Below are 25564 nucleotides of genomic sequence, written 5' to 3' on the forward strand. Positions count from 1 at the left end.
CCACGGGGGGAGGGGCTTGGGCAGCTCTGCCGGCTGGGAAGGGGGAGGGTGGATGTGACCCCTACAGTACTTGCTCCTCTGGCCTGGAGACAGCTTGCGAGTTCGGGGGATGGGGTAGGGGACGTGGTGGGTCAGGATGCCTTGCCTTGTCTGGGCTGGTCTAACTAGTCTCCCCCTTGCTGCAGCATGTCCAAAATCCTGAAATGCGCTGGCAACGAAGACATCATCACGCTGCGGGCAGAAGACAATGCAGACACCCTGGCCCTGGTGTTCGAGGCCCCAAGTAAGTATCTGTGCCTCACAGAAACATAGGATTGGAAGAGACCTTGTGAGATCATCGGGTCCAGTCCCGGGATAGGAAAGACTGCTGGGTTCAAGCGACTGCTGCAGGGTGTGCATCCAGCTGCTTTTTTTTTCCCCATGTGATCTCATGAGGTCCCTTCCAACCCTAAACTTATGTGAAGATCTCTAGGGTAAGTGTCTGCACCACCCCTGTTGGGAGTCTATTCCAGAGTCTGGTCACACAGGCAGTGAAGAAGTCAGATGAGGCACTGTACCCGTGAGGACTCGAGCCATGTTGGAGCTGTAGGGGTCTGCGAATGAGGTGATAGGCAGAGATTTTTGTAGGGTGATCTCTTTTTTCTCTTGAACCAACTGTACAGCTGGGATGGAGAATGCAGAAGGCCTGACGAATGTCTTACTTCCAAAAGCTTGTCTAGCTCTATCTTGTGCCATTTTATCTAATAAGAGATCACCCTATGAAATGCTGGCCTCGGCAAAGGTAGGAAACACTTGGGTCAAAAGCTTACATGTGCATAAAAATAAAAAATAACCCTTCAAAAAAGTGTCAGTTTGAACTTGCAGCATTACTTGGGGACTAATTGAGTGCCTCTTACTAAGTTAATGGGCAGATGAGGCTGGAAGTGAACACTTAAATCATTGACCCTCAACCAGGGTCCCACAGTGCCTTGAAGTGCTGCCAGATCTCTTGGAGGTGTGCAGATATAATTAGATAATTGGAGGCTCCAGCTTGTCCCTGTCTGGCTGGTTCTTCATCTTCACTGATTTGGTTCTACTGAAAGCAGCTGAACACTAATATACAGCTGAGCCTTTGAAATTGTCCAAAATAAACTGGCACCCAAAGTAATGGAGAAGGGCCTTGAGTCTAAAGAGGGGTGTGCGAGAAGCACTTATCTGGATTATGGTAGTGCCTAGTTCAAAAGCTTTGTATGATTTAGGTGAGTACAGTTAAATGATCACCTAAATGACTAGAAGCTTTTATCGATACTTACACAGTTGCGCCAAGATATGTCTTGTCCTGTGACTTTTGGGGGGGTGGCTCGCTCTCATAACAACTATTTGATAGGGCAGCCAAGGGGAAAACTAGGAGTAATGGCCACAGAAGGGAGCCTGAATCAATCTTCCAGGATTAACATTAGGAAAAACTTCATTTTGGGGTGTCCAGGCTGGAATAAGCTCCTTCCAGAGATGGTGCAATTGCCTACCCTGGAAATGTTCAAGAGGAGACTAGACAGTCACCTTGCTGGGGTCACCTGACCCTCAGTTATCTTTCCTGCTTGGTGCATGGGGCTGGACCCAATGATCTTCCAAGGTCTCTTTACAATCTATGAATATCACTCTCTCTTTTTCTGTGTAAAAGTTTGAGAGGATCTAACTGCAAAACACAGGTTTAACTTTGCTTCACCAAACACACATGCATGTATCTTGATGTTTTTCTCCTAGATCAAGAAAAGGTCTCTGATTATGAGATGAAACTAATGGATTTGGATGTGGAACAGCTTGGCATCCCAGTAAGCCATTTCATTTTGTCTGAGCTAAATTAAATTGCTAATTCTCGTAAGAGAGTAAAATGTTAATGTTGAAGGCTTCTAAAATATTCTGTGTTCCCAATTCCCCACCTCAGTGGGATAGTTTTAAGATGGCCCACGGGAAGCATTAGAAAAAGCCTAGAATTTTGAAATGATGATCACCTGTGGATAGTGGTTGACTTGGATCTTCAGTTCTCAAATACATGATCAGGAGGACAGTGCATTTTTATAACCTACCTCTTTAAGCATCTCTCTTGCAAAGAGAGGTGCACTAGTTGACCCCTTTGAGCTTTACCTTGAGTGGGCATAACCAACAAGTGGTATTTATAGTTTTGAGGTAGTTCAAAAGGGAGTAGGCTCCCTAGTGCTGTCTGGAAGTACTTAAGTAAAGCTTGGTATTCATATTTGCCATAATGCAGTTCATCAGTCTAGTCTTTATAAACAGACTTAAGGTCTTTTTCAAAAGATGTTATGTAAGCATATAAATTAAAGGTATAGAAGACACTTGTAACAAAAAGAGTTTAAATAACGGGCTTACATTTTTCCTCAAGTAAGATGAGTGAAAATTTGGCTTGGACATGGGGACTACAACCCTTGAGCAGTTCTCCTCTTTCATAAGGAGTAAAAATCTTCCAGTGTAAAGTTTAAGTTGTAACACCTTATTTAATTCAACCTTGAGGGCCTATGATCTGAGACCAGTGGGTTGTTTGTTTTTCTTTTTTTTTTTTTTTTTCCCCCCCCTTACAGGAACAAGAATACAGTTGTGTTGTGAAAATGCCTTCAGCTGAATTTGCACGCATCTGCAGAGATCTAAGCCATATTGGAGATGCAGTTGTTATCTCATGTGCAAAAGATGGTGTAAAATTTTCAGCTAATGGAGAGCTAGGAAGTGGAAACATCAAACTGTCCCAGACCAGTAATGTTGATAAAGAGGAAGAAGCTGTAAGTTGAGACTTTAAGACTCTCAAAGGCCTCTTAAAGGAAATGTACAGTGTGGCAGCAAACAGATACCAAGTACAATCATAAAGGATATATTGGGTCTCTGCTGGGTTTAGAGAACTAAGGTGGCTAAAATGATTACAGCAAATATATAAATGCAGCTTTTTCCTATGTTCTTACTCCAGAACCCTGATCCTAAAGGGGGTTTGAAAGAATAGAGGTAGGAAAAAGTTGCTGATCTGCAGCAAAACTAATATCCTTGACTTAAGCAAATGTAGAGCTTAGGGTTGAACAGTTGCTTCAGCTGAAGTTGTGCTAGTACCAGGCTGTGCTTAAAGCTGGAACACAAGAATTTCTCCATCCAAATGGGTAAGAGGGCAGAAATGCTGTTAAGAGCCAATAACTTTGATTGTCCAAGAGATGTACTACTTGTTTTAACTTTCTTAACATCTTTGTTAGGTTACAATAGAGATGAATGAGGCAGTCCAGCTGACTTTTGCTTTGAGGTACTTGAACTTCTTTACCAAAGCAACTCCTTTGTCACCTACAGTAACGCTCAGCATGTCTGCAGATGTTCCCCTTGGTAAGAGGAGACAGCTGTCACTTTCTTCTTTTTTTAATTGAATTCCAAAATCTTGACCCTCTTGTGAACTAAATGTGTTTTGGGGGGTGCTACAAGTTAACTGACTTACCTGTGGTGTCTTTATTCCCTTTCCTCCAGTTGTGGAGTACAAGATTGCTGATATGGGACACTTAAAATACTACCTGGCTCCAAAGATTGAGGATCAACAAGAAGGCTCTTAAGTGATCTCAGACTGAGGAAGTTCTACTGAAAGCTCTTTGAGGAAGAGAACTGACTTTCTGAAAGGGGGGGGAGTCCATTCAGTTTGTTAGCAGTTTCAGTGCATGGAGCATCAGATAAGCACTGTTAGGCATGTTTGTAGATAATTCTCTGTAAATATTTTTTCCAATCTACTATTTTTGTTAAACAAAAACTTCTCATGGTAGATACTTCACTATTCTAGACTTCCTGTATTTACAAAATTTATTTTAGATGCTGTTTTTAGGTCCAAAGCTTTTTATTCCCTTTTTGACACTGCTAGCAGCAAAAAGGGTGCAATATTAAAACTGCAGTAATCTCCCTATGGCCCTACCTGTGGAACTGCAGTTCAGGGGTTACTGTTGCCTTGAGTAGTCTAGAGAACTCCTGCAGCCTTTTTTCAATACCTCCTCCTCTTCTTCCCCCCCCCCACCCCACCCCACACTTTCTATTTTTAAGCATGATGTCTTTAATATAATTGAAATATGAAACTGTCAATAAAGCGCATTATTCAGTTATTTTATCCTGTTTAATTATGGACCAACTTCACAGTCTCAAAATATTGTCAAAAAATAAGTGATATGTATCAAGCAGTAGATTCTTAAAGGGATTAGCAGCTGGATCTGTAATGGAAATAAAGAGTTCCTGGTATCTCACATGCCCCTGAATCGTTAACAAGTGCTGCTATTATAATCATAATACCTGTTAACTGAAGTGCAAGCATGTAGGCACTACTGAATTTGACAAGATGGATAATATTTGAAAAAGTGAAGGAATACTCATTACAACACTCCAGAAGTTGGTGGCTGTAGGTGGCAAATAAAGGATGGTCTCAATGTGATATTCCTTTAATCAAATTGCGTTTCAGTTGGTCAGGGCTACAAGTAAGAATGATTTCTACAGAAGGGAGGCCTAACTGCAAGGACAATGTGTACATATCTGTCAGACCTCATTTTTCTTATAAACTAGATAAGACAGTGGTTTGGAAGTTAGTGTAACTATCTGTAGATCTAACATGTTATCTGATGCAAGTTCATACCCGTACCATTACTGGCTCCATCAGTTGATGTCACCTAACTAGGCATACACTATGTGTATGCAAGGGTCTAAATGAGTAGCCTTGTCTCTCTTCACAACAAGACAATTTCCAGGATTACTAGATGACATCTTTGACCTCTTAGACACTGTAAATTACTGTAATGTTTACCTAAGGTTCACTGTAGGCATCAGTGGAACCCCCCCACCCCCCCCTTACTAATTCAAAGCTTTATTTTTTAGTGTGTGGGGTTAAAAAAAAAAACCAAAAACCTAGTAGTGCTTGATACTGTGGAGTTAAAGGAACATTCATCACTAATGGACTGATCAGTATGTATAACGTCTACCTCTATGGAACGTGACTGAGTACTGGAGATGTAATCGGTTAAGTAGAGAAACTAATACCATCAAAGCAGAGTGGCATGGCTCATGTTAAGCACTATCAGGTCTTGTTGAAGAGCTGTTGCATCTTGGAAGCAATTTGTCAGTTGACTTCCACTGCTTTGATGAACTTCAAGAAGCCTTATAAATGTAGCTGTCAGTAATAAGCTCTTCATTCTTCCCTACCTTTTTTTTCACTTTTTTTTGAATGACAGTAATTGTTTATTAAAGGACTAATTTAGATATTACTATCAGCCTCCATTACTATGTGTTTGTGTGGCTCTTCCCCACCCCTGTTAGGGATTTTGTTTTCTGCATCAGCACCAGTACCTTCAGGTACCAGAAATACATACTTGGAGTGTTGGGTTTCTGGTTTTTAAACAAAAAAAATGAGGTCTACTAAAATATTTCAGTAAGATAGTTAAAATGGACCAAAACAGTACTACTGGCAAGTGTTAACTACTTGCCCAGGCTCACTTGGCAGGAGAATATCACAAGGTGGCAGTGTTAGGCCAAGGTTTGAGACATTCTGCTTTTGCTCCTTGGATTAAAACTAGCTTTAGGCTTCTGTGGCAGCCAGTGTCTGTCAGTTCTTAATCTGGGGGTGGGGTGGGGAGGGGGAATACTGAAGCAGGGTGCAATAGCAGTGCTGGCCCTCTGAACAAATGCATTACTTCTCTTGCATGGTAACATGTTAATTCAGTACAGATGTAGCTTAAAGGTACAAGGGCTTTTTCACTCCAGTCTGTACTATGTAACCCTAATTGTGCTGTGAACTGATGAAACTAGGAGTTGTCAGTCTAAGGCTATTGAAGCAACAGTGAATCTAGGTTCTGTGGGTTTGAGGGATGCTTTTAGGGCAGTGATTGTCAACCCTGGTCCTTGATTATCTTTTCAAGCATGGGGTAATGCACATGGTTAACCCTGTTCTGCACACAAGCTACACCCAGTGATTTGAAACGGGGACCTAGCAATAAAAACATTCTGACCTGTTGTAGTCTTGGGTTCTTTGCAGCACAAGATTTGCTGTGTTATTCCTTATTCAAAACGGAGTGAAGACTAACATTAAGGAGCGCTTTAAATCCAGGAAGACTGATACACTGTTTTAGAGGCATAAGACACTCCATGAAACAAGGTAATAAATGCTGGTGGCATGGAGGAAAAAAAATAGCATAAGCAGCTTCCCATGAATGGGAACTTAAGTTGGGTTAAGAAACTGTTTGTTTGGTTTTTTTGGTTTGGGGCTATAGGTTTAATGTCTACTGACCCATTTGACAGTTACGTTTCACAGAGAGAGAGTTGCTACGAGACTACTTGGTTGTCCTTGTTGCATAAGCATGTTCTGAGACTGATGTTGTTGTAAGGCTAAATAACGGCTCTCGCTGGTCTGATGGCTTCCCTTTTCTTCTACTGTGTCACCTTACAAGCCTTGCCAAATTATTCGGCAGGTTCCCTGAAATGACCTGCTTTTTAAAAAGAGAAGTTCTGGCTGCTTTTTGCCTTTGCTGTGCGAGTCTTATGATTCCTGTTTCCTGGCATTTTTCCACAAGCAAGGGGAAGTTTAGGGAAAGGGTTCTCACGTAATCCAAGGCTCTTGGCCAGGCTTTCAAAGAAACAAGTCAGTAAAGCTACAGCACCTGATAACAGATTGTAAACCTGTTTGTTAAGGCTCTCTGCAGTAACCGGCTGCTGTGTTTTATTCCTCGGCTAACTGCAACGTAGGTTGAAGGCTGCCTGTGCGCTGTACCCATGGAGGACCCTGTGTGCTGAGAAGTGCTGTATCCCTGACATGATGCAAAAGCAGGCTGCACAGGGAGGGTTTGCATGCAGCGAACAGGCTGGGATGTGCCCAGATCGGCTTGCATGTCACTTCCAGCCACCAATGAGAGCTTTGCTGTCAGGAAGGAAGTGGAGCAGGGCCTGCTGCCCCTACCCTGGAAGCACACACAATCAACTTCCTGGGGTGAATGCCGCTCCTACTGCCAGAGAGGAAGCAGCGCGGGGAGCTATGGGCTCCAACGGCAGGTACAAAGTAGCCTTGCAGCGAGGGTCCCGCTCTTAATTGCTCAGCCTCTTGCTTATGGAGGCCTTTGCAGAGCAGATTTCCTCAATGTGACACTGAGCCACAAGGTGATAGATGAGGTTCCCTTATTCCCCAAGGGTTGGGGTAACTCAAGCTAAAAGAAACAGGCAGGGCAGGAGTTCAGACTTGTTTCCAGAAGCAGTAGGCAAACCTGAGATCTAGCGAGGGAGAGGGTACCTTGTTCTTCCTCCTTGCCATTGGGACCCCTGTTTGGCTGATGCAACCTTTGTAATTCAGTGGAAACTTTTTAAATCACCTCTGTCCATGCAAGGTCCTGGCAAGACGCAGTGGGAATGGACCTTGCTATTGCTGTGGGGTGGAGATTAAATTGGGTGAACATTGACCCTCTGTGCTGAGGCTGACATTTATCTTTCTGATTTTTCTCTGAGTGGCTTCTGTCAATGATGACCAGCCGGTTTGACAAGCAGGAAGTGAGTGCAGTAGTGTGAACTGTCACTATGACTTAGTTTGTCCCAGAATGAATAGTGAGCCTGTATTTGATCTCAGATCTTTATATACCGCCCCCCACCCCAATTACTTCCATTTTCTTCTGTGGAGTTACTGTAGGTGTGAGCTTGGAGTGTTTCCCGAGCTCAGGCTCAGCCTCTGGTTCATTGATGGGTAGGGGAATGATTGCATGGGTCTTCTCTTGCGGTGCTATGAAGCAGAAGTAATTCCAGGGGAAATTGTGGGGTAGAACTAGTGCAGGTCAGTGAAGAATCGAGCCCACATTATTCTGAATGAAATGGGTCTTTACAGTGCAAGAAGGGGAGTTAGACCTGGGTTTATTTTCCAGTTCTCAGCTTCTGGTGTGTGCACTTGATTTTCCCTTTTGAAGTGGCAACTGCATGCAAGGCTCAGCAGTTACAAAGTGCATTGACCTTACTCAGCTATTCTGTGAAAGTAACTTTTAGTATGCTGCACCTCCTGGTCACCTGTCCTATTGCCATCGGCTTCTGCAGGCCAAGGGGGAAGGAGGTGAGAATAAGTGTCTCATGGGGGAAACTAAGAATTTGCCATACTGTCAATTTTGGGAGTATTTTTTTGACCATGAGCTCCAGAAATGAGAAACTTGGCTTGGCTTTCTGCTTTGTCCATAAAGAGAACAAAAAAATCCACTGTGTCAAATCCAGAGCTGAGATGATGTTGGCATCTAGCTTTCATGAACTGAACATTTCTTTCTATCCCTTTCAGGATGCATACAGGGTTCTTGGAGCTATTTTAAAACGGATCACGTATAAAACAAATTCAGAATGGAGCCATGATGTATCATTTTAGCAAGGCTGAAGTTGGCAAGGGAAGGGTACTGATAGAAAGGGAATATCCCAAAGATTGGTGTCAAAGCACAAAAAAAGGGAGCAGTCTTGATATCTTCCTGGGAGGGACGATGGGACTGCACTCTGGAGGCATGGGTAGCTTGGAAGTACACTCCCTTTGGTGTCCAATAGATTAGAGACAAGCCGAGTACACTAAATTTGGGCCACTGGGACCATTGTTATCTGTAGGCAGGTTTTATGTTTTTAGGGAATACAGAGAGAACACTGTCTGGTCCACTATAAATGTTGTAGCTCTCGTGGACCATGGGTGAGAGAGTCCTTCCCAGCTGCAATGCAGATCTGAAATGGTTGCTTAGGCATGCGGATACCTGACATCCAGGCACTGTGGCAGTGAGTACATTAGAAATCACTGCTGACACTGCGGTGGAGGCTCTGGAAAGAATAGATCAGCTCTTCTGGGTCTAAGACCTTCTCTGCACAAGGGCCTTTCAGGAAATGCAATAGTTTTGCACTCACACCCTCCTTTTAACCAGAGCTGCCTCTGAGGGTTTTTCTGGTGGCAGTATAAATTGAGGGCTAGCGTAGCTATTACCTTCTCAGAGGTGCACAGGAGGCATTGGTGGCAGGATAAGTACATGGTTCAGCTCCTGCATAGTGAGAGCATTGCAGAACAAAGCCACATCCACCAGCCTCAGAAATCCCACCTTATGGAGCTGTCACTGCTGGCAAGGAAACCACGTGGCTTGGACTTGCAGCAAGGTGAAATTGGAGGGTAGGGTTGTGGCATAACTTAATAAAGCTCCATTTCTGAACACTGCTTCCTTCACTATTCTATTCCTGCTTGAGCAGTGAGGACCTGTGACCTGACAAGCTTTTCACTGCATCGCTGTTGGTTGTGTTATGTCATTTGCCAGTCATTTCATCCACACTGGTCTATCACTGCTCTGACTTGTGTGTGGGCTGCCCAGATTGTGATTGTTCTGTTTCATGGCAGTGTTTAAGGTCCTGGAGCTGGTTTTTGTTCTTTATTAGAAGGGACTGTGTGCAAGTTCTGCAGAATACCCCAGAAATTCTCCCTGCAGATGGAGGAAGCTGGATTTGGGGACCAACTTTCTTTTTTGGTCACTTGTCACAGAGCACCTCAAAGAACATGATGTTGAACCTAGTAGATCTCAGCAAAGTATTTTAGCTTCAACCAAGTGCTATCTTGTCTGTTGTATTTGTACTTTCCTGGTGCATAAGGGTGCATATCCCAAAGCAGGGAACACTGGGCAGCTTGCTTTCTGGGTCCACACTGAAGGAAGGACAGAGGTGGAGAAATAACACAGATGAGGGAAAGAGAGCCAAACTTTTAAAGGACTTGGACTTGGGGTGATCTCCAGGAGATCATCCTTTTCCCTGCTCTGTATTCATTGCTTGAAGGCAAATTTGCATCCTTCTCTGGACCTCCCTTTACCTCCCTGTGAGGCAGGGATTTTGTTGACCCATCAGCTGCACATAGAAAGCACTTGGAAATCTGCTTGAGCCACACAAATGCTCAGCCTCCATTTTTATTGAGTCAGGAGGTTAGTATCGCAAGTAGGAAACTCTTCAGAAGTGGTTTTTAACCAGTATGTATCCGACTCTGATTGTCCGCTTGCCTGCTATGATCCTTTACTTTTTGTATGTTTTAGGTTCTAGCTGAGGACACGGCCTTCTTGTTATGATGCCTTCACGTACGAATCTAGCTGCTAGCATCCCCAGTAGCAAAGTGAAGTATTCCAAGCTCTCCAGCACTGATGAAGGTTACATTGACCTGCAGGTAAAAGGGAAAAGCAGAGGAAGACCTCTTTTCTTTTTGTGCACCAGAAATATAGGACAGTTCAGAGTTCTGTTCCGATGTCAGGGCTGAGGTTACACTCTAACTTCGGTGTGCTGCTCTTGTCCGGTATAACATCCATGAACAACTTGCAAGGAGTCGAGGGAAAAGCCCTTTGGACTATGCATGTGTCCCCTTGTATCATGCCCCCTATGCACCTACCCGCAGAGATGTCATCGGTTCTGGCTTGAGTTACAAGTAACAGGCAATTCTGGGGAGGCTTCTGTAACTTCACACAGCCCTGGGGCCTGCTCCCAGTGCCCCTGAGCTGCAGGGCAATAGCTGTATGCAAGTCCTAGTTTTAAAAAAATAAGGCTATTGTGGGGACTGAATACTCAGCTAAAAAGGAAGCTGGTTTCACAGGACTGAGATGCTGCTGCTAGACCCACAGTCCCTGTGAGATTTCCCTTTTACTCTTCATCCTAGGTGTGGAATTTGTACTCCTGCAAAAGCAAGAGGGCAAGTGTTCATGTCATTTGGGTTGTCTTTAGCACCACTTTTAATGCCATTTAATATCTGTCTTCCCTACAGTTCAAGAAGAGCCCGCCAAAAATCCCTTACAAGGCAATTGCACTTGCCACAGTGCTGTTCATGATTGGGACCCTTCTCATTGTCATAGGAGCCCTCCTGCTTGCAGGATATATTAGCAAAGGAGTAAGTGGAATCTGTTTTTAACAGCTTTGTTTCATAATGGCCAAAAAAGGTCTGTTGCAAGCTTCCATTGTTAAACGCGAAAACTCAGAGCCAAAGGCAGGACTTAATGCTAGATAAGACCTTTGCAATAGGGACTTGCCTAGTTAGGAGTATTCTGTTAACTTCGTGCGTCTTTCCTCTTCCCTTTTTTCAGGGCACTGACCGAGCCATCCCTGTGTTGATCATTGGGATCCTGGTGTTTTTGCCAGGCTTTTATCACTTGCGCATTGCTTACTACGCTTCCAAAGGCTATCGGGGCTACTCTTATGATGACATCCCGGATTTTGATGACTAATGCACACCCTGGAGAGATGGAGTATGGATCGCGTTGTCCCCATTTCTGTGATAAGTGCTGTTAGTCACCACCCTGAACCTGGATGTTTAAGGCAAAACATGTAAGAACTTAAACAAAGTAGATGTATCCCAGGATGCAGTTTCCTGGCCCTGTAAATGTTTTATTAAATAACTGCCAGATTTTTTTTCCTCCTGTTACAGGGAGATGGACAGCTACAATTGCAGCATTAGGTAAAGCAGAAAATAAGATTCCTTGTTCCTGTTGAGAAATTCTAGGGCAGGGCATGTACAGCAATTTCTCATAAAACAGATGACACGCATAGCTTGAGGGTGGTTAAAAAAAACTGTGATTTTTATCTAAATGTATCACTATTTCCAACAGAGTGTATTTTATCTTTCAAATAGAGCAAAATTATAGCAGGGACTTTTTGTCATAAACAATAATATTTATAGATCCAGTTTCTTGTTGCTGTAAACTCAGCAAAACAATTCCAACATATCCCCTGGTTTGCATCTGGAATATTGACATATCTGCTAGCCTTAAGCAAATAAGGAAAAAAATGGGTTCATGTGGTGTGGAGTGTATTTTCTGCACCACAGCTGTCAGTTTGAGAGCCACTTACCTGGCTTCAACATTCCTCCCAAGAAAGCTGTTTCCCCTCATACCAATAGTTTTGACCAATTATACTTGTTGTCTAATATATAATAAGATATATTTATTGGCTCGTTAACCATTTTAAAGAAACTATGGCAGGGGAGGATGAAAAATTACCGTTTAGGTCCCAAATTCCCTGTCTCCTAACATGGTTCTGAATGCTGGTGACCATTAGGGAAGTTGAGCTCCCAGTTTTGTATTAGGGATCTATCTGTTTTTGAGTACCTGGGGGCATTTTATCTTAGCAGTAGAAGCTGGTGTATGTGACACCCTAGCCAGGTGCAAAGCAATTCTGTATCTGTATCTGTATTCTGTATCACATGAGTTCAGTGTGCATTGCTTTGTTAGGGTATTCTGGGAAGTCAGACAAGTAGCTTCCAGTTTGCTGATGTATAACATCTAGTCAGCGTCTGGAGTGTCTAGTACCTCAGACTGTTTGTGGGCAGCAAATATGCAATGAGAAATTGTTCTGTTAAACTCAAGCATCTGCATTTAATAGAAATAAAGCTGATTATATTGTACTTGTTGTTAGTAAGCCCTGCTGCTTTTAAGTCCCAAGAGGCTTGTATGCATTATAAAGGGTTCCCATCCCTTCCTGGGGTAACCCTGTCAGGAATTAGACAAAGGTTTTGCTGTGGCCTAGTGCCTTCCCTTCTGTTGTGTACATTGCCATCGGGGATAGACAACAGGCTACAGTTCTACATCAGGGATAGACAACAGGCTACAGTTCGCCAAGCAGGATTCTGAACAGTTTATGGGCCGATGCTGCCATGGAGGCAGAGTGGGCCAACTGAACCAGGTATTGTGGTAGTTCGTGGAGTTAATTATCTTCTTCTCCAGTGTGGCTGGACAGCACATACATTCTGCAGATCCAGGATGGCTCTTCTCTCTCCTGCTCTTCTTTCATTCAGCTTTGGTGTACAGATCACAAATGCACCGTGAACTTGGGCATGGAGGGAGAGGGTCTGCACACCAGTGACCTGAAGGAGCAGGAGCGGGGTTTATTTATCTTGAGGATCTGTGAGATGTGGAAATGTCTCCCATCCAAATTTAGAGCCACAGAAGGGCTCTAAAGGACAGGTTGTTTAGGTCTTGGTAGTGCCATCCTTACCCATCCATCCAGTCCACTCGAGGGGTGCTTTATTTTTTTAAGGTACTTTGCATGCTCATACAGTTTGTACGTGGGAGCTTAGAAGCAGCAAATGTTGCCCATCTTGTTTCTCAGACTCCCGGAAGAGCATTCTGTACGCTTAGACTTGGGTCTGAGACAGCCCTTCTACTTGGTGCTTTCACAGAGCGCACAGCTTAACAAGCACAGGGTTGGTCCCTTCCTTTTTTATGCACCTTATGCATGAAGGACTCTACAGGCAAATAATAGGTGCCAATTCATTTTTTAGGCAAATAAGTACTGTCTTCTGTATTCAAATTGTCCCAGTGAATTCAATCTGCACAAGCCCCTAGAAAACAATTCCTGCCCTGCAGAAAAGCTAGTCCATGATTGTCAAGAATGAGCAGTGGTTTTTGCTCTGCCTCTTCGCTTTTTGTGTCCCATTGCCAGTCTCTCTGGGATGAACTCTATCTAGACTGAGACTTGGGGCCTTCTAATTGTCTGAAGAAGAGTGCTGAGCACTTCGTGGAAATCGGGTCTGCTGGAAGGTTTTTCCATAGACGCTAGAAAAATTTAAAGCACCTGAAGTTGCTGATCACTTGGCTGTGTGGGCCAGATGATTGGATCTCCTTTATTGAACTCACATAACAAGTCCAGGAGGGAACAGTGTCTGCTGGCTGGAGCCAATATAGGGCTCTAGTTCTGCCTTCACCCTAGACTTGCTGTATAGATTTAGGCAAGTTATTTATGGCCTGAGGATTTCAGGGGCAGGGAGTAACCTCAGCTTCTGGCCTTTGGAAGCAATATGGGCTCCCTGCTCCTGAAAGTCAAGCCATTCATCTCTTGGTGTCTTTCCCTGGCTGTGCAATGTGGTAGCAGCTCTATCAGCTAGCCACAGGAGCTGAGACCTGATGGAGGTAGGAGTCTCAAAGGAGAAGTGCTCCTGCCACGGCAGGCATCACTTTCAGTGGTGGGGCCCGGATGAGCTAGTCTAGGGAGGGTGAGGGGGTTCTCATTATAGTTTGGCAAGAGGGGAAGTGCTTATTTTCAAGGCCTCTTGTTTTCCACCTATCCCTTTTTCATTTCCTCCATTTACATTCCAGCAGTCTGTTTCAGTCTCCAGGCCCTGCTGTCTCCCATACACATTCAGTCTGCTCCCTGGGCTGCTGCACTTTACTAAGTGCCTTGCGTGTGTGTGTCACAGGAATGGAGTGAGTGATGACCGGGTCCTGACTTTCCCTTTCTCTACTGCATCCCTTTTCCAGAAGGGAGTGAAACAGGTGCCTTATGTCCCTTCTCCTGTGTCAGGGTGGCCCAGCACTTTGGCCTTCCCAGGCTCGTGGCACTGCTTGCCCCCTGTTCGGGTGTCACTGCTGATGTCAGTCCAGATGTTGTCACACTCTAACAGCAGCTGAAATGCATCCATTAGGGTCAGGCCGGGCAATGAGATCAGTGGCTGACACAGCCGTAAATCAGTCTTGTCAGCCTCTGTCCTGGGATGGGAAACTTGCACAGGGAGGTGGAAAAGGGGAATGATGGGAAGATGCTTTTAAATGAAAGTGAGCGCGGGCAGCTGGGAGAAGGAGGATGCTGGAGGAAATGAGGTGTTAAAGAGGAGAAGAAGGCCTCCAGCCCCTGCTGCAGTTCACTCTCTTAGTCCCTGCCTGTATGGGAACAGGGGGGAGGCACCACTGCACAAATTCTGTAGACAAGTGCACTTCTACCTCCATTACTTCCCCGAGGACATATAGACAGTGGTTATGGAAGGATTTAGGGGCCAACTGTGGAGGGCATCGTCTGTTCTGGAACACGGGCCTCAGAACCAGCAGGACAGTGAGCTCCAGGGCACAGCAAGCCGTGTTTTCCTCTTGGCTACAACTACTTCATCTTCAAATAAAGGCACAAGTGGATCAGTGCAAGTGCTTCTTTCTGTAATGTGAGAAGCACCAGCATAGAATGCAAAGCCCATTTAGGCAAAGCAAGTCCACATCCAGGATTTGCCCCAAAGTGCCCAATGTTGTCAACTCATGATTTTTATTTTTTTTTCATGTCTCACAATTATGCTTAAAGGAGCTGCTCTGGGTGTTGCAATTTTTTGCTTGACACATAGAGGGTGCAATATAACACCAAGTTCTGCTTTTCAAAAACAAGATGTGTATCATTGCGGGGATGTCTTGTATGTGACAAAATATGGTAAACCTAAGTAACAATAATACTCTCTGTGTGCCTCAGTTTCCCCATATAAAATAGAGACAATAGCCCTGCCTTGCCTTCCAGGAATAGTGTGAAAATAAATTCATCGTTTGCAAAGCAGGAAATACAACAAACATCAAGTGAAAACTCTCTGAGGAGACTTCTACTTTTGTATTCAGAGCAGGGTTTGAATAGCAAATAAGGCACGGACGGGCTCATACATTGAAGAATGCAAATGAAGCAACTTACTTATTGCTGTGTACCATCTGTCCTGTGACTGAGGGAGGCAGGGTTCCTGTGGGGGGGAAAAAAAGTATGCGATCATGTGAATGTACACTATGGATTATAATGCATGCAGATAGGGTAAATTAAGGTTGCACAAACAGCCTTAACACTTGAGAAAAAGCTTGAACATATGACCCCAGTATACCTGTAGTCTTAGAAACCAGAAGGTAAAGAGAAATCACCCCTGCTGTATTATTTTTAAAAGAAACTCGTTGCTGTAAAGCCAGACATGTGATATATTTTTTTTTAACGTGCCCAAAGCATGTGAGGCAGGTCTGGATTCACTGTTATGATAACTCTAATGTGAGTTTTCCTTGTCTCGACTGGCTCTGAGATTTAGATAATGCAGCGTATGACATTGGTTGGTAGTTGAGGAGCCGTGTCCCCCACACATCAGCTGCTGTGCCTCAGTGCTGTAAGACTGACAGTAGAACCAGGCCCGATTAGTAGGTATTTCCTTTCCCTGCTGCCCATGTCCATAAACACTGGGTTTTTTTCTGTATTAGTGGTGTACCCAGCTCACTGAAGCAGAGTGGAGGCTGTTTCCCAGTCTCTCTGCCAAGGGCTTTCATCCTGGCAGCGACAACAGATGACACCAACTGAGAGAGAGGGCTGCCTGTAGCTCTAGGCTCAGAAATGCCAAATGTAATTAATGTTGATCTTTTAGTGCTTCTCACAGCCTGTTCCTGTGCAAGAGTGATGTCCTTCCCTATCAGGGAGTAGAGCTTCGGCAAATGGGTTCAGTTAGACATCGAAATAAGCCATCTTGCAGCTGCTGTCATCCTGGTTTGGGGTTCCATGGATGGCTTTCTGTGCTGATAAATACCTTGCAACAGAAAGAGAGAAAAAGAGACTGAAACAGGGCACTGTCTCGGAGCACCAGTGCAACCCAACACCATGTTCCTAGTGGCTGAGACTAGTGACCGAGGGTCATGCGACAGCCCTGACAGCATTAACCCAATAGAAGGGCTCAGTCAGACATAGAGCTGCCGGACAATAAGGATATACAAGTAGCTCTTGTTGTGACCCAGCTTAATGAAGAAAGGCCAAATAGGGTTTTGGGGAGGAAATATAGCAAATATCCAAAGAACAGAACTGGCACAAAACGTTTCTTTTAAATCAAGCGAACCCTGGTGGAAGGGGCCAGTGTTCTGATGGTGTTGGGAGCACGTGTGATTGAGCTGCTGCTAGGATGACTGACCAGCATAGAGGGATCTTGGTGTTTGGGGCTGGTGGCCTATTACACACTCACTACAGTAATTGCCTAATGTGGGGAGTGAAGGGCTTGGAATGGTTGACTCCCAAGTCTTTCCTTTGGTTTGATTTAACCAGCAATGTTACACTGTTGGCATGGCCATCCATTCACTTCTCACCTTGGCTCACAGCCTCATGTAGGCTCCATGCAGCTCATCACTCCGGCACAGTGTCTGCTTCCCCCTCTGGTCTCAGCAACACGGAAAGCCAGAGACAGCTCCTGTTAGAGGGATGCAAACACCCAGGTGTAATTGAGCACTCTAGTTTTTGTCCGAGCACCTTGCTAGGAATTTTGGACCAGCTGCAGGGAGTAAAGCCTGGTTTGATGGAAGTCAATGGCAACAATTCTTTTTAACTCAATAGGATCAAAATTTTGTTTGAAAGGTGTATGCAGCTTCACACCTTTGTAACACCTGTTGCCTGTGATGCTAGCAGTGTTTAGTCAATGTACTAATTAAATCTCATAAAATAGGGGAGCAGAGCAAGGTGAAGTGACTCATCTCTGAACTCATGGTGATTAACTGCCAGAACCAGAGTTAGATCTCAGATCTCTTGATTCCCTTCCTCAGCAGTGGTTTGTTTGCGGTCAGATGCCTCAAAAGCCAGACCAAGACCTAGGTGCACTGAGGCTTTCAGGATCTGGCCTTCCGACTGATCAGCAGACTGGTTGATCGTGTGTGGGCAGGCTTGATATTGATCTCGACTTCTTGATACAAAATGTTTTATCTCCTGTGGTGTGATGCCTGCACAGAATGAAAAGGAAAAGAATGGGATTGGGGAAGGAGGCAGTATCAGCTGTCTAGAGTACTTTCCATGAATGCTTCCCTTGAACAAACAGAATGTCATCTGAAATATCCTAGCATCTTCCTGGCATTTGTCAGGAAAGCATGCTTAGCTCAGCCCCTGCAGTGGGGTTCTTGCTTTCCTGTCAACAGCAATCCATCAGGTTCAGCTATGTTTGCCCCTGAGATGTTTGGCACTGTGCTACTATTCTTATAGCCCATTTCAGTTTTGCATAAATGGGGACATAAAAAGCTGCAGGACAGGGAAGGATGAATCTGCACAATCTTGTCCCTTCTAGTTAGGGTTTAGCTTGTACTGTGGCTTAAATGGATGCTTCAGTTGCAAGAGGGGTCTCCCTGCTTTGTGTAGCATGTTCGTGGGAGTCCCAAACACAGCACATCCCTAAGATCCACTGTGGCATCTTCTGCCTCCTAAAGTTTTGCTTTGGTTTCTTTGTTTCCCCAGCACTTCCCACTGGCATCCCTCCCAGCTGTTTTTAGCAGCACTTTACCAAGCTCTCTGTTGTCCTCTGGCTTCAGCCTACCAGTTCACAAGTGTTAGCAAAGTGTACATGCTGACTTTACAAAGAAGGCTAGGCACATGCTTAAATGTCTTGCTGAATCAGGACCTTTAAAATCTAGGGCATGGTGTGCTCTAGTATTACTGTGTGAAAGGCAGATGCGCATGTTCCCAGGGTTTCTTCTCTCCTTCTTTCATACAAAAGCAGCTTGAGATTTTTATTAATACTGGGCTTAACTAAAAATAGCCCAGTCAGCTCACTGGGATTCTGTCCTCCCCAACCTCCTGAGGGAATCAGACATGCTCGGAGTACAGACAAGGGTCAGGATAAAAATTTATATTAAAACAAAAACGTTCCAATGTGGATTAGAAAAGATTATTTCCAAATAATCAAACTGACCTTTCACCATTGCTGCTGCTGTTTGTTTTACCTCTGCGTTTCGATAGGCTTCAGCCCCTATTGTCTCAGGAAGCTACATCTAAAGGAGTGCTACTGATCCGCAGAGCCTCTTCCTGGGTGCTTGGCATTGTAAAACCTACTGAGAACCATACATTAGGAAGGAGGGATCCTCTTCTGATTAAGGCACTAGACAGAATCAAGAGAGACCTTACTCTGGCTTCCTACATGCTTCATTTCTGTCTCAGCACCTAACTCACCATGGTTTGAGCTTTACTGAATTCATAACCCTATTATCCCTATGGCCCCTTCATTCTGCTTCCTCTCTCCCTGTATGCCAGGGAGGGAGGCTCAGGCCTATTTATATCTAGAGTTGGAATTAATAGGATCCACATGCTCTGGTAGCCAGCGTTAGTCGGGGAGGAATGTTCATCTCTTTCCATAGCAGGGCTTGCAATTACTTGTACATGCCTATTCTGCGTACTGGCACCTCTTTGAGCCTGCTGCCTGGTTCTTCAAAATCTGAGCTTACATTTAAAATAACATACAAGTGCCAGTTGTTTTGGTCCAGGAATCATCATTAGCAGTGCAACCATTTTTGTGAGAGTCTGAAGGTAGCTTAGTTCAATAGCTCTGTGGGCTGTAAAGTACCCCATTGGATTAGCTTAGATGTCACCTAACTTGTCACCATTTCATTTCTTGTGAGTAAATGGAGGGAGATAACTCACATTGCAGAGCTAAGACCGTGTCTCATTTTGGTGCTGCAGTGGAAGTTTGGGAGATACCTCTGTCTTTTTCCTCATTTCCCCACCAAAAAGATGTGAGGCCCCAAGAGCCTCAGCAGAACATCTGAGTCACGGTCCTATTGAAATCTCTCTGAAGAGCAGCAAAACCATGTGCTCTTTGGGCTTGAGCCCATCCTGTTTCAGGCATCCATATAATCTCCAGTGAATGGCAGTTTATGTTGGTGCCCCACATGGGATGGATTTTTTTTGTGGAGGAGTCAAGAACAGTACCATATCGTTTTCTCCCCTCATTCATCCTCTGATGTGTATAGCAGAACAGGGCACTTGGTTACATCTTTCTGAAATGACAGCACAAAGCCTGCTCCTGTAACTTTGCTTGGAAAGCTTGGAGGATTCATACAGAATGCTTTTGCCAGCTGCCTGCAGTTGCACCAAGGGACAAAAGTGCAATGAATCATCATTAAGTTTCTTTATGAGCCATGTGGGAGATCTGCCTTGGCACCGTAAGATCAAATGCTGTGGAGAAATCAGCACTATAACCTGAACTGGCACATTGAAGTCAAAATCCACTGGTCACAACTAATTAGTTTTATTTTGAAATATTTACCCAGAGCCAAGAGGTAGCTGCTTGTAGGTCTTGAAAGGATTATCTGCTTGCTAGCACTGATTGCCTAGGACCTTGCGATTTAAGCTCTTGCTATAAATCATGTTGTTAACTTGCCACCTATATTTTAGCCTTTCATTCCTTGTTGGTGAGAAATGCAGAGGCCAGGCAGTCCTGGTAAAGCAATAGCAGTGCGAATGTTCATAAAGCCACACCTGCATGAGAAGGAGACTTGAAGGAGAATTGGATCCTAACAGTCACTGCACAGGCAAAGGAGTCAGTCCTTCTGTCTCTGTATACGACTTTGAACAAATCACTTAACTTACCCTTGCTTTGCTTTCTTTATATGGAAGATTGGTATAATATCAGGTATTGAAAAGCCTCATTAGTAGTATCAGTAAAATGCTTAGAGAGCCTGAGATGGAAGGTGCCCCATAAATCAAGGGGGGTCAATGGAAAGATTAGATTTGGTGCCCTGGCTCCCATCATCAGATGACAGAAATACAGGGAGTTTCTCTCCAACGCCCTGGCTGGTCCCAGGCATAGCATTTCATCATAAGGGGAGAGGTTGCCTCTTAAGATACATGGGTCCCAATGCATTCAGGGGCCATAGAGAGCTAAAACCAACTTTGGACATGTGCTAGAAGTCAACAAAGAGTGATCTGATGCATATGTGAAACATGCAGGAAGAGGCCAGCTGCATTCTGCACAGACTGAAGTCTCTGAGTCTCCTGGTCTGTGTCATTAGGAGGCATAGCTAATCCACCTCAGTTGCATGTTATAAAATCACCCAGCCTCATTTAAAGACTTGCTGCAAGGCTTGACTCTGCTCCCTTAGGGAAATGAATCCCATAGACTTACTGCTAAAGCATGAAGAAGAGAGGAAACCACAATATTAATAAGAAGGGGCACCAGCAGATTTGTGGAAGTGCCGGCACTCAGGAGAGGCTTTGCTCCGTGTTCATCTCTGCCCTTGTCCATGGTGCTGCTGGGTAGGTGAATAATGGATTCCCTTGCCACTGACATGCTGGATAGGATGTGACAAGCCCATTGCCCTGCATCGTGATGTTCAGCTGCCTTTGTCATATCACACTGTGTCCCACTTGACAGATCATGACTGATGAACCCTGTGGATCAAAAACCCAGCCTCTCTTGGGAATGATTTGGATGTGTAAAAACATCAGCTTTGAGTAGACACTCACAGTTCAGCAAATTCTTAGATGGTCTTAGGAAATGAAGTCCTGGCTGTCTCAGGATGCTGCTGGAAAACTTTAGGCCAGATCCTCACCTGGGCATAAATTGACAACAGCAGCGATCCATTTACACCAAAGAGAGACTGTGGGTAAGGGACTAGGTGGGGGACTCTTGAGATTACAATTCTTTGCTTTGCTTTAGACTCCCTGGGGCAACCTTGGGCATTTCTCTGAGGTTCAGCTCTGTAAAATGGGGATCATCCACTTTCTGTTGTCTTGTCTGTTCGTACTGTAAGTTCACTTCAGCAGGAAATCTCATGCTCAGTCTATATGGAGAGTACCCAGCACAAAGGGAGCCAGACCTTGGTTGAGGCCCTAAGGCTACAAATATTAATTAACCACACTGTGAAATAATTCTGTTGGTTAATTATTTTCATTAACTTATCATTTGAAAAGGCCTTTCAGCTGCTATAAAATCAGTTCTTTGGTTTCCTGTCTGTCTAACCACAGATGCAGTAGTATGGCTTCTTCTGTACTAGCATCCATTCTGGTGGGGTTTCCAAGTGCCAGCTGTTGTTGCTGCAGGTCAGGTACATTCCTTTAATATATTCCACAGTGTCAGGGGAGAGGTGGGCTTGATAATGTGGCCAGTGAAAGAATATTTCCCAAAGCAGCTCAGCAGACTAAATGGGCTCCAGCTTCAGGCACAAAAAGCCTCTCTCAGCCAGCTGGTGACATTTTAAAACAGAAGCAGTGGGCATTGGGGAATTCAGCCTATAGAATTAAAGAGTTGGCACTTGAATATTCCCAATTCAAGCTTCTCTGCTTACTTATTTAATGTAGTGGTGGAAAGATTCATGGGTATTACAGCTATGAGTATGGTGTGCCCAAGTAAATTGGTAGCACAGAGGCTTCAGCTTGGATCTGGCGGGCAAGGAGTTAACTGAAAGAAGGCTGGTTTTGGACTGAGGCTTGGAAAGCGTGCTCAGTTCCCAGCTCCGTCACATATGACACAAGCCACTTTGTCTGTCTGTGTCTCCTTTCTTCTACATTTTATTTATTTACTTTGTCATGTCTCCAGGGCTTGAACTGTCTTTCCGCTTGTACTTGGACTCCAGCACAATGGAGTCTGGGTCTTGGTTGGGAAATAATGAGGAAGACTGTCTTTGTGGCATGTTTCTGTGCTGAAGTTTTGTAGTTAGTTACCATGTGTTAGTTACCCTGAATCCCGACTTTCCACAGCACAGGTTATTTCAAGCAACTTGTTCTTGCATTTTGCTTTGGTTTGTTTTTCTGCCCCGTTCTGTTTTCTGCCTCAGGAAGTTCTTCTGTCTCTAACCAAGTGTATGAAGATCCACAGCAAAGCTGACATGCAGCCACCCTACGTGATCCTGATAGCCCTGTCCTTGAGTCTAATTTGTTCTGTTGGGACATTTTAGTCCACGGGTTGTGGTGCCGCCTCTTTCTTTCTTTAACCCGTGCTGCAGCAGACTGCTTGTTCTGCAGCTCGCATGTAGCAGCAGCTCATGCTGCTTTGATGTGCATAATTAACAGTCATTCTTTTTGCCCAGGGAGAATGGAAGTGAATACAAGCTCTTTTAGAGTAAGTCCAGGTTGTAGTGACAGAGTAACCTGTTGGTTACTCAGAGTCTGCATAAGTCCACACAGACATTTGATGTGAATTAGCAAAACCTAGCTAAAACAACCTCCCCACATGACGCATCTCTTTATCCAACATACAGCCATCAGCAAAATTCCAGTGTAGATGCCACTGGCATTGATTAGAGCACTGTCAACCCTGGGTCACTGTTTTTGACCGCAGAACTTGTTACAGTCTGGTAAAGTGACGAAGTAGTGTTGTTAGCTGTAAGATGATGAAAGTGCTGGAGGTGAAACCTAATGACCACATTCTGACAAGTGCGGCAGTATGTGGTGCCACAAACCTGTCTGCAGTGCCACACATAGGCATTCCCGGCGCTGCTACCTTGCAGCACGGGGGGGGGGGTGGTGTTGACTGCAGAAGATTCCAGGGTCAAAAAAACACTGCGTGGGAAAAAAAGTGAGGCAGTACACATGGTAATAGCAGAAGCTGCCCAAAACTGGAGCCTGGCCGGTCGGAGCCACGCTCGCGACTGTGGCTTTCCCGGCCCCCAGGACCCCAGGTAAGGGTGCTGGGGCCAGCACAGTTGTTGGCCCCAACCTCCCCTACCCTACCCTGGGTAACTTGCTGCACACCAGAGCAAATGTGGCACAGGTATTCCCCAGTGGCAAGTAGCACTACTTGTCACCAGGGAACCAAACACCCATGCTCGTGTGGATGTGGCCAGTGTAGACAAGGCCCTATTCTAGAATAAGAGCATCCACACCAGGAGTTAACCAAGAATTATCTATTCTGGTTTTAATTCAGATTAAAGTAGAGTGAATTTTTTTCCCAATGTAGATAAATCCAAGGTAATTCAGAATAACTCTTCTGCTTTGAATTTACACTCTGTCTCATTCTGGATTAATGTCTGCATGTAGAAAAACGCTTTCGTGTTAGAAATGTTGTTAGCTCCTAGTATTGCAGGGCTGCACCCCTATAGTAAAAGCATAGTTTGCTGTCTCTGAAAAGCCCTAATGGAATGGAGGAAAATGTAAGTTGCAGTTTCAAAAGTGGGTAAAATTACACTAGTGCCAGCAGTATCATACCAATATAAAGCGTTTCGAATATGGGTTTCTAGCAATGCAGCTATAACAAAATAGTTACATGGAGGAGTCAGTGGACCATCTAAGAACAGGTGCCAGATCTCCTAAGTTCTGGTCCAGTGACATGTTTATTAACTCGCACAGCTTTTCACACGCTTTAGCTAGTTGAGAGTTGCTTTTAGAAGGACGTTAGAGTTGTCCTCACATGAGTCCGCTGCAGTTATTGATAATAACCATGAGCCAGGTCCTGCTCACAGTTACTCCAGACTTATGCCAATATAAATCCTTTGAAAAGCTGTACGGTTGCTTCAACCTTGCCAGAGGGTATCTTAGAGCAGAGATCAGCCACTTGCTTTTATTGCTGTATTTATTTATCTATTTTGGCAGAACAGTCTAAGAACATTGTCATTTCCACTTCTGGCCAAAATAAATCCATTCCCTATATATTTTGTTAGAATATCTTGAGTCATTTAAATAATAACTTAGTATTTCTGCAAATCTTGGAGAAGAAGAACTGTTTCATGCCAAATTTCTTGGTGGAGGATGTACTCAGATCTGAGTCATCTCTGCTACTTTCCTAGCATGGTGTGACCCCCATACAGCAAATTCAGTGAAATTGTTTAAACTGGAAGAGAATCAAATAATATTGCAGTGCATTGGCTGCTATTCCAGTTAATGGGAAGTAGTTCTGTGAAAAACATGACTTCCTGCTGGGTCTTATACTGACAAGCATTCAGCAAGCTCAGTTGAGCAGAGCATTTAAGCCCTGATTTAAGTTTGACTTGAAATGGGACCTAAGCTTATGCTTAAAAGTGAATAATGACACAGCCCATCCCTCTTCAGAAAGTGTGCATGTTTACAACAGAGGACAACCTGGGAAGGTTTCTTGTTTTTGTGCTTTAGATCACGTGTAAAAAGTTGCGACTGATATTTTAAGGTATTTTCAGTATAGCGGGCTATGCAACTTTTCCATGAACTAGGAGAAGGACCTCGGCTTATAAATACAAGTCATTATTTCTGAGGATAGACAAGGTTCCCTTAGAAATTGGATCTGGGACCTGAATACAGGTCTCGCTCCTCATTCAGCAAGTCAAATCCCAGATACCACTTGTAGCCTGGATATGACAGCATCAAGAAAATCAGCTACTCCTCCAGAGCATGAGCTGTCCCATCTAATTAGGTTTATTGAAAATGTCCTCTATTACTATTACCCTCTGTGTCTACTGGCTGTAGTTGGATCTGTGAAACCTAGCCAGTGCTTTCTGAGAAGGCCTAAATTGGGAAGAGCAAATGGTTACTGATGGATTTTGGGCCAAAGCCACTGGCTGCGTCAGAAATCCATTTCCATTTCCAGAATACAACGTGTGTACAAAGATGAAGAAATATCCTCTTGTCCTGACATCATTTGTGTGGGTGGTAAAAGAAAAGACATAGTAGTCCCTGATGCTTTTTCTTTCTATTTCGTCTACCACTAATTCAGTGTGTGAATTTGAGAAATTGTCACTGAAGGAACACTTTGGTGTACCCCTTGATAAATTGGGCATAGCGTAGTTTCATAGTTGCTAGGATCGGAAAAGACCTCAATAGATCATTGAGTCTGACCCCCTGCCCTGGGCAGGAAAGAGCACTGGGGTCATATGACCCCAGCCAGGTGCTTGTCCAGTCTCCTTTTAAAGACCTTCAAGGTAGGGGAGAGCGCCACCTCCCTTGGAAGCCCATTCCAGATCCTAGCAGCCCTAACCATAAAGAAATTCTTCCTGATGTCTAACCTAAATCTGCTCTCTGTTAGTTTGTGGCTGCTGTTCCTGGTTATTCCAAGGGGTGCCCTGGTAAACAGAGCATCTCCAATTCCTTGCTGCTCCCCCCGATGAATTTGTAAATGGCCACAGGATCACCTCAGCCTTCTCTTGCAGAGGCTGAAGAGATCCAGGGC

The 25564-nt window shown here is 44.4% G+C and overlaps 2 protein-coding genes across 3 annotated transcripts in view; both read left to right on the forward strand.

The window, feature by feature from the left end:
- PCNA (proliferating cell nuclear antigen) overlaps window positions 1-3644 on the forward strand; it is a 4593-nt gene extending 949 nt beyond the window's left edge. The window contains exons 2-6 of the mRNA XM_019514336.1: window positions 186-283; window positions 1744-1811; window positions 2577-2771; window positions 3228-3351; window positions 3490-3644. Coding sequence (XP_019369881.1) covers window positions 186-283; window positions 1744-1811; window positions 2577-2771; window positions 3228-3351; window positions 3490-3572 — 568 coding nt within the window. The 3' untranslated portion in view covers window positions 3573-3644. The remainder of the gene's footprint in view (window positions 1-185; window positions 284-1743; window positions 1812-2576; window positions 2772-3227; window positions 3352-3489) is intronic.
- Window positions 3645-6932: 3288 nt separating this feature from the next.
- On the forward strand, window positions 6933-12385 carry TMEM230 (transmembrane protein 230). 2 transcript variants are annotated; one of them, XM_019514337.1, is made up of 4 exons: window positions 6933-7029; window positions 10038-10165; window positions 10754-10876; window positions 11070-12385. In XM_019514337.1, exons 2-4 carry the CDS (start codon window positions 10067-10069, stop codon window positions 11208-11210), a joined length of 363 nt encoding a protein of 120 aa, XP_019369882.1. In that variant the 5' UTR covers window positions 6933-7029; window positions 10038-10066; the 3' UTR covers window positions 11211-12385. The 2 variants fall into 2 exon arrangements, with proteins under 2 accessions (XP_019369882.1, XP_019369883.1); XM_019514338.1 differs by lacking the exon at window positions 6933-7029 and adding an exon at window positions 9172-9942.
- The last annotated feature ends 13179 nt before the right edge of the window (window positions 12386-25564 follow it).

This window comes from Gavialis gangeticus, unplaced genomic scaffold (genome assembly GCF_001723915.1).
Source record: "Gavialis gangeticus isolate Ggan-Ray unplaced genomic scaffold, GavGan_comp1, whole genome shotgun sequence".
Taxonomy (NCBI): Eukaryota; Metazoa; Chordata; order Crocodylia; family Gavialidae; genus Gavialis; species Gavialis gangeticus.